The 9,200-nt window shown below is 35.6% G+C and overlaps 2 protein-coding genes across 2 annotated transcripts; one reads left to right on the top strand and one right to left on the bottom strand.

The window, feature by feature from the left end:
• The first annotated feature begins 507 nt into the window (after positions 1-507).
• LOC101627561 (olfactory receptor 4P4-like) lies at positions 508-1,443 on the top strand. Its single transcript, XM_004683532.1, has one exon. It carries the CDS (start codon positions 508-510, stop codon positions 1,441-1,443), a length of 936 nt encoding a protein of 311 aa, XP_004683589.1.
• Positions 1,444-6,550: 5,107 nt separating this feature from the next.
• On the bottom strand, positions 6,551-7,477 carry LOC101627328 (olfactory receptor 4C46-like). The gene has a single exon (XM_004683531.1). The coding sequence runs from the start codon at positions 7,475-7,477 to the stop codon at positions 6,551-6,553; it is 927 nt and encodes a 308-aa protein (XP_004683588.1).
• Positions 7,478-9,200: the final 1,723 nt, after the last annotated feature.

Raw genomic sequence — 9,200 nt, 5'->3', positions numbered from 1 at the left:
TATATTTTTTAATATAACTATAGGTATATTGTCTTAATATGACACTTTGACCAGTTGTGTCACATAGGAAAGAATACTGTACTCCAAACAATGAAAGCTCATAGTGTTGCACTCTAACCATTGTGCCACCACAGAGGGGCAACCATTGCTCATTTCTATATGGTATTTGATTTCTCCCTGCAGATGAACTCCCCAAAAGCCACCTATCACTTTCTTATCTGTGAACTATGCCTTAGTTCTTTACGCTTCCCTTCCTTGTTTTGAAGTCCAACCTCTCCCTCCCCCTGCTGTTATGCCTCAGATCTATAGTTGGCCTGAAAATTTTGTTAAAAAGGAAAAAAAAAACAATCCATTCAATAAGTCAAGTTCAGTTAATATTAAGATTCTATTCGTAACTCTTTTATGACTTTTATATTTTTGAATTCATATTTGATTTTTCATTAAGTTTATGTTTTATTTCTTTCAGATACACTTCCTTTGTGTATGGAATACACAAAACTCAAATACATGGAAAGCCAGAGAAACATCTCAGAATTCATTCTTCTAGGACTTTCTTATGAACAAAACATACAAATATTTTGCTTTGTGCTCTTCTTACTTTGTTATATTGCTCTATTAGCAGGAAATCTTCTGATCCTTGTATCCATTCGCTGCAGTCCTCTTTTTGACCAGCCAATGTACTATTTCCTCAGTTACTTGTCATCCATGGACATCTGCTATACTTCCACTGTCACACCCAAATTAATAGGGGATCTGCTAGTGGAAAGAAAGACCATTTCCTATAGCAGCTGCATGTTTCAGGTCTTTGCCATGCACTTGTTTGGAATGATTGAAGTCTTAATCCTTGCCGTCATGGCTTTTGATCGCTATGTTGCCATCTGCAAACCTCTCCACTACATGATTATCATGAGCAGGACACGATGCAATCTGCTGGTCTTAGGGGCTTGTGCTGGTGGTGTTCTTCATTCCTTTCCTCAATTTTCTATGGTTATCAGGTTGCCTTTCTGTGGTCCTAATGAAATTGACCACTATTTTTGTGATATTTTTCCTTTGTTAAAAGTTGCCTGCACTAATACCTATGTCACTGGAGTCCTTGTGATTGCTCTTTCAGGTATAATCGCCTTAGTTATCTTTGTTGTCTTATTTCTTTCCTATGGCATTATTTTATTCACCTTAAGAAATCAGTCTGCTGAGGGAAGACGCAAAGCTCTCTCCACCTGTTGGTCTCACATCACTGTTGTCATCTTATTCTTTGCTCCTGTGATCTTCATCTACCTTAGACCTCCTGCTACTTTTCCTGAGGACAAAATATTTGCCCTGTTTTACACCATTGTTGCTCCTATGTTCAATCCTTTAATCTATACCCTGAGAAATGCAGAGATGAAAAACACCATGCGGAAACTTTGGTGTCAAACACTGATTTCAAAAGAAATACCCAAGTAATCTGAAGGAACTTAATGACTAAGAAGGGTAGATATAAGTGAAAATATCAAGTGGCTTTCCTGGATTGTATAGTCCACCTTCTATCTTAAAAGAAATAAATGTGTGAAATAAGGTTACACATCTTAACTCATGAAATTAAGTGGAGGAAACTTTGTTTTTGTGGAACATGCTAAAAATATATATGTAAAATTATTGGATCAATGAAAACAGTATAATGTTTATATTTATCATTAAAATGTAATTTTGTTTATAATTATATTAAGTCCATAATATGCATTCTGTTTAATAGGAAAGTTGAAATTTAATATTTAAGTAATTAAATTTCTGGTAAGCTATTCACAATACATCAAGTGTCATTCAGAAATCAGTTATTAAAAAATAAATTTAGAGTGTATCTAAAATGGTACAATATTTCTAACTTCTTTTCATAATAAACCATAGCTAGGAAGAGAGAGTGAGAATCTATAACAACAACAACAACAAAAATGAAAACAAGGTGGTTGGCATTGCAACCCACTGGTCAACCCACTCATATTTACCTAAAATCAATAAATTGGTTTCATTGATTCCAAAAGACCTTTCCTACTACAAAGAGAAATTATTTAAAAATGAAAAAATATGTATGTATTGTAAAAACAAAGAAACAAAAATGCATTTTGACTTACCAGGGATGTGTAGAGCAGCTTTATCCATATCGTCAAACCTGGGTCATAGCCAACATGTCACCCAGTAAGTGAACTAATTAACTGTGGTATATCCTGACCATGGACTATTATCAGAGCTGAAAAGAAAGGAAGTAACAAGCCATGAAGCAAAGGCGGGAACTTAAATATACATTTCAGGTGAGCTGTCCTTCTGAAAGCAGCTATGGGATGGTTTCACCTCTGTGAGCCTCTGCAATAGGGGAGGCACAGAAATAGTGAGGTGATGAGAGCCTGCCAAGGATGGGGTGGTGGTGGGGTCACAGTGGGGTGGGTAAAAGGGTAAAATAGAGAAGCTTTGAGAATGTTTTTGAGGTACTGAAACTATTCTTTATATTACTAACATGCTTGACCTGTCATTATAGTAGTCAAAGGTACAGAGTGGAGGCCCTCCCTGGTGGCACTGTGGGTTAAACCACAGTACTAAGAAACTAAAGCCACTTCAGCATCAGTTCAATTCCTTCCCCAGAGGTGACCCACATGGCGCGGCAGACCTCTCCTGACCTGCCCGCTGCTCCCCTCAGCAGTGTTCTTTGTCAGTCAGCCTGTTCTGCTCCCCACACTGTCTCTGGTGAATCCTCTCAGTGCTCCTGCACTTCTTGCCTGTACCCAAGTTCTGTATGCATAAATAAATAAATCTTTAAAAAAAATGGTATAGATTGGACAATAACAAGTGTTAACTTAAATGTAAACATGAATTTTTGTAAATATTGTGTCAATGTAGATTACAGTTTATTAGTTTAATAAACAAGTTGAACTAGTATTTTTAAACTATTTAACATTAAAAATTATTAGTTAAAAACATATATTGTGGTACAAATCACCTTGTAAGTATAATGAGGAAGAGATTTCTTTTTTCTGTGACAAGCAGAAGAAACTGATGTTAGACTTTTGTGCATGCTTAACAGATTTTAACTTAAGTCTCCTAAGTTACATTCAAATACCACAGCATAGAAGACATCAGATGAAATTATTTTATGTAAAGGAGGGTAAGGAAAAAATGGAATGAGCTAGGATATGTAAATGCAATGAATGCCACAGTTAGTCTGGAGTGACTGTACAAACGTGAAAGCAGAAAAAATAATGAGGAAGGTAAAATTAATTAGAACAGCTGTGCCTATAGGAAAGCAAAGTTAATATCAGCAGTTACTAATAAGAAAAACAATTATAAATGGATATAAATGTAGCTTTAAAAAAATCACCCAACTTTTTTCAGTCTAAAGCTTGAAAAGGAACATATTGAAAATGACCAAAAATTCATTGTACCAGAAAATGTTATTTCATGTTATTTGAAAGAGGAAGGAAATACATTTTTTCATTAGGACAAAGAAAACTTATTTTAAAAAAAGCAAAAGAGAGTGATGCCTTCATAGACATAGATGGGTGGAGAGGTGTAGGGAAAGACAAGTTTCACCTACACATGGGGTCATACCATAAAGCCACTTGTAATATTCCTGAAAAAGTATATCAACAAGACTTCAAACATAGCATCTTTCTATTTATATAACATCTCTATTTGTAAAGGTTTATTTTTCAAATATAAAATATGTAGATTCATACTCATATTCATAGAATGCGCCTTTATGATTATCATAATGATGCATTGATAACAAAATGAGTTGTCTGAAATCCCCCAAACTTTGCATTTATGTACATGCACCTATAAAAGAGGAAAGGAAGCCCAGTGGACTTTGAGTCCAAGGAAAGTGGGGCTTTTTGGTAAGAACTTACTTTTTTTTTTTTTAAACAATTTAGCTTCATCAGAAAGAAAGAAGATAAATAGATTTCACATGTAACTGGCTTCACACAGACACACCCTGCAGCCGCTGTCCACTCCCAACATCAGCAATTGGTTCATGAGTTACCAGTGATGGATGGACCCTGGCACATGGTCGTCACTCAGTGGTAGCAGTTACTTTCTGGTTCACTCCCGGTTTTGTACATCATGCATCGTAAGAATTTGTGGCATTGTGCGGTGTGTTCGCTATTCCAAAATCTGTGTCTTTCCCAATGATCTCTCTTCCCCTCATAATGTTTTTTCTTGGATTTTCATTAAGGAGATACTAATAACCTAATGTTCTCTTTTTTGGATATCTCACAAATCACACAACCCATCTCAGCCCTGTGTCTTAGCTCCCATTTCCAGGGCACGCGTCTCTGTTCATATCCAGTCGTTTCTGGTCAGGGTGACTAAATTGTGGACATGCACTGCCCCTACGGTAGCTACTCCTTTCTTCCAAGTAGGGAGAGACTCTGCAGCTTCCACAGCCTGGGAAAGGGGACTTGAGCGGATACAGCAGTGTCCACCAAGTTCTGCATCTTCACTGACACCATTAGATTTCAGAACTCTCTCCTTGACCCTCCAATCATGACAATAACGTGCATTGCTCTGCTTTTGCTAGTCCAGCACATCTATTTCTCCAAGTGCTGGTTGGTGTCTCTGGCCATTTTATCCAATTTTATGTCTTGCTTCTTTCACTTACAAAGTCAGTGATCTGCAAATTTATGACACACAGTAGGGGTTCAGCAAATCACAATGAATTACTAGAGCAACAGTTTCAGCATATTGCAGAGATCAGGTGTGCTCATACTGTCCTTGATTTGGGTTATGTCTTCCTTTCCCAAGGATGCTCCCCATCCAGCTCATGCCTGTTCACTCTGCTGATTTGTTTTCTTCTACTTGAGAGAAATTTTAAACTTTCAGAAATGGGGTCTTTTTTAATTTAATTTTTGAATATGTGATTTCTGCCCTTTGGTGTGGTCACCATAGCTCTCCCACCAAAACCCCTGAGCCCATCACCCTCTCACTTGGGCTGTTCCTCCCTCATATTCTCCCTTCCGCGTTTATCCCCTTTCCTCTCTACTCCTGGTTCAGCTTTGTCTAAGTTTTCATTGCCTGTCAGTTCATTGTTTTGTGTCCCTCAAGTTTGCTTTTCTACCTCTCTGTATTCCACAACTTTACATTTATAACATTGTTGTCATTCATTAATGTCCCTGGGAATCTTTCAGTGTACCCTAAGCTCAGGGAAGTGAGGACCTAGTTCTGTTTATTCACTTCTGAAGTGCAACTATCAAGGTGTCTGTTACATTATAGAGATGAGATTTTCTTTTTGATTAATAATGATGGACAGAGGAGTAAATGAACATTATTTCTCCCAAAATTGCAAAGTTGTCAGTGATATCCATTCTAAAAAAATTCACACTAAAATATTAGAAATAAAATTGATAGTAGAGAAATGTAACACAGGGAGTCTACATTCATGAGATGATAACATTTTTCCAAGAGCACAGGATATTAAAGTTAGTATTTGCTCATACACTGAGATTCTCCATTCAATTAAAGAAGAAACAAATGACAATCTCCCTAAAAGATCCTCAGAATGAATCAGATAAAGGGGGGAAAAACTCTCTTCATTGTTATTTATTTTTTCAAGTTGATAGAATTATCTTCTGTTATCCTTTTATTCATTCACTCAGTAATGTCATAAATCAGACATCATGCTGCTTCATATAAATGACTGTTACCTATCATGCAAGTATGCTAATAGCATGGGGTGGTTCTTCAATAAATTAAACTTCTTGTTGAAATTTAAATGTTTTATTAATTTTATTTTAAAGTTTTCTAATGGGTTAACACTTGAAGATAGTGACATTTGTACAAAATATTTTGGCATGTAGCATATTCTTGTTAGTTATCATCAAAAGCTTCAGTGACTCATTGCTTTTATATTCTTAACATAGTGTGATACCAAAATGTTACAAGCAACATATTACCATTTATTAAGATACATAAAATTGAACAAAATTAGTACAGGAAAATTTTATACACATAATATTTATAATATTTATATACACATAATATGTATATTTTATATAACGACTAACAAAGCCCTGTTCAATAAATAGCAACTCATAATTTTCTTGCATCAATTTCAATCATTGTGTGACCTTGTAAGCTGTTATGATAGGATGAGAAATCTAACATCCTTTGGTTACTTGTTCTCAATATACTTGCTTTGTTGACTACACATTTCTGTGAGTTTCCTCACTTGCCAAATGTAGATAATTATGGTATTTATCTAAGTGGATTGTTACAGCATTTACTATGTAAACAAAAATATTTTACTATTTACATATTTACATTTGATAGAAGAGTCTATGAATAATACACATAGATAAAGAAAATAAAAGCAAGCCCCAATTTGTGGGATATTCTGAATATTCAAAGAGTGGTACTAGTTTTTCTCATTTCCTTACACGTGTTAATACTCCATAAAATGGAGAATCTATCATGAGGGCAGTTAATGATTTTTATTCATCCCATAAATATTTTTTCATGAAGTCACTCAAAAAATCCACTTGATCCTTTCTTCAGCTGAATCAAAGTCAGACTCCAAGAACATTTATTAGTCATCTGGGAAAGTTTTCCTATTAAGCAGTTTTCTAATGGCATTTTTCATCTGGGCATTTCTCAAGGTGTAGATTAAGGGATTTAACATGGGAGTTATCATTGTGTAGAACACAGCAACAGCTTTATCAATGGGTAAAGTAACAGCAGGTCTTAGGTACATAAATATGCAGGGCCCAAAGAACAAGACGACCACCGTGATGTGGGAGACACAGGTGGAGAGGGCTTTCTGCCTTGCCTCTGCATTATGATTCTTTAGAGAATGCAAAATCACCACATAGGAGACCATTAAGAAGAGGAAGTTCAACATACACATAAACCCACTGTTGGCGGCAACAAAGAGCCCTAGAGTGTGAGTATCCATACAGGCCAGGTTGAGCAAAGGATTCAGGTCACACATAAAGTGATCTATGACATTAGGACCACAGAAGGGCAGTGGCAAGATGAAGAGGATCTGTATGGTTGAGTGAAGAAAGCCTCCTGCCCACACCACACCCATTAGCAGGTCACATATCCTTCGATTCATGATGGTCGCATAGTGTAAGGGCTTGCAGATGGCCACATAGCGGTCGTAGGCCATCACAGTGAGCATTATAATTTCAGCCCCTCCAAATAAATGTTCCCCGAAGACCTGGGCCATACAGCCATTGAACAGAATTGTCTTCTTTTCATGGAGTGAATCTGCAATCAGTTTAGGAGTATTGACAGAGGCATAGCAGGCATCAATAAAGGAGAGATAAGCCAGGAAATAGTACATGGGGGATGCTGACAATGAGGTGGCAATGATGGTGACCAAGATGAGCAAATTTCCTACCATAGAGATGATGTAGATCAGGAAAAACACAACAAATATGATTTTCTGCATCTTTGGGTTCTCAGAGAGTCCCAGTAGAACAAATTCTGTGACATTTTTTCTAGTCTCCATGTATATTCCAATGCTTATTTCATTACCTGAAAAAAAATGAAATCACTTGTTATTATTGTTGAATCTGTTAAATCATTCATTCTTCTAAATGTGAAATGCCTAGATCCTATTGGATTTTCAATTTTATGATGTTTTGTATTTTGTGCTTTTAATTAAAATAATGATTTCCCAGTTTCTGAAGATGACTCAAATTTCCTCCCAGGTGGAGTGTTTGATAAGAGTATGGACCTGAAGAACATATGTTATCAGATAAATAGAATGCCACATATGTACCTGTGACTATTGAGATAATAATCTGGCTGGAAAGCATGGATTGCATAATAGTAGCAGGTAAGCCAGGGAAGCAATTGGAAATCTATTATAAAAAGTTTATAAAATGCCTTTTTATTTCTAGAAAATAGTAAAATGTGGTTTAGAAATTAAGAATATGGGTGGGAAAATGTAGAGAAATTGAAGGAAGGCAAATCATGTTTATAATTCCAGTAAGATCTCTGCATAATCCTCAGTGAAGTGGGCTTCAATTTAAGAAGATAGAGATAGAGTCAGTTAGGAGTTTACTTAATAATAGTTGATATAAAGAAATAAAGATATTGGTAAAGATAAAGTACACAGGAGCATCTGTAAAAGAATTGATAATGGATTTGACTAAATTCAATCATGATTATATATCCTTATATAAAATATTTAAATGATTATTATGGGCAAAGATCAATTGCCTTTCACACATGATTCTGTTCAAGACTGATAGAAATCACTGTAGCTGGTATAAAACATTCATTACGCAGATGTGAAAGTTATCTCAGATTAGTGTTGATACTAATACACAGGCCTACGTTACTTAGAACAGTAATTAGAGTACTTCCTGTGCTATTTCTGCAGACACTACACTTTTTTTTTGACATGATGACCATTTTTATTTACATACTTATTTTGTATATTTTGAAATAGAAACACAGAAAAGTTAAAGATCCTGCCCCAGATCAATCAGAGGACTTAATGGCCAAACGAAGATTAGGAAAGAAAACACTTTTAAAACTTTCTTTACTTCAACGTTCTCTCCCATGCCCCAAATTGCTTTAATTAATAAATTGAAATGGAAATCTTTTTTCATGATCATAATAACTACAACTACCTTAATACTTCAAATACAAATGCATGTGAAATAAGTTCAGAATAGTAAAATGTACAAGAAAGCTTATGCACACATGGGTAAGTTTGAACTCCCCAAAATAAAATCAAATGTGGGATGGCATCATTGAAGAGTCCTTTCACCTCGGCATCTGCCTCTGACCCATCTCTCTGCTCTAATGCCCCTCCAAACCATGATTTCATGTCTCTTCTGCAACAGTTTCAAAGTGACTATCACAGTTATCCATTGCTTTGGTTTGAAAATCAAAAGGAAAATTCAAACTCTATGTTTATATTTACTTGTCCTTTTTATCTGAGGGTACATTTCATAACATAGAATGTTTTTTTACCCCTCATGTATAAATTGACATTAATACACACCTCATAGGATTTTAAGAGATTTGGAGATGAATCATATAAACATATCCACCATGGCTATGTAAGCCCATATGGACTTTCATTGTGTGTGTGTGTGTGTGTGTGTATACACTTTGGAGAGAGAAGAAATGACATTTTGAGTGATAATACTTGAAAATACTAACAAAGCAATGAGAATGGAAAGAATTATCTTCAATATAATTGTGTACGTTCTATG

Source organism: Condylura cristata, unplaced genomic scaffold (assembly GCF_000260355.1).
Source record: "Condylura cristata isolate star-nosed mole 26May11 unplaced genomic scaffold, ConCri1.0 scaffold00015, whole genome shotgun sequence".
NCBI lineage: Eukaryota > Metazoa > Chordata > Mammalia > Eulipotyphla > Talpidae > Condylura > Condylura cristata.
The sequence above is the reverse complement of the archived record's forward strand: the minus strand, read 5'-3'. Positions and strand labels throughout refer to the sequence as shown.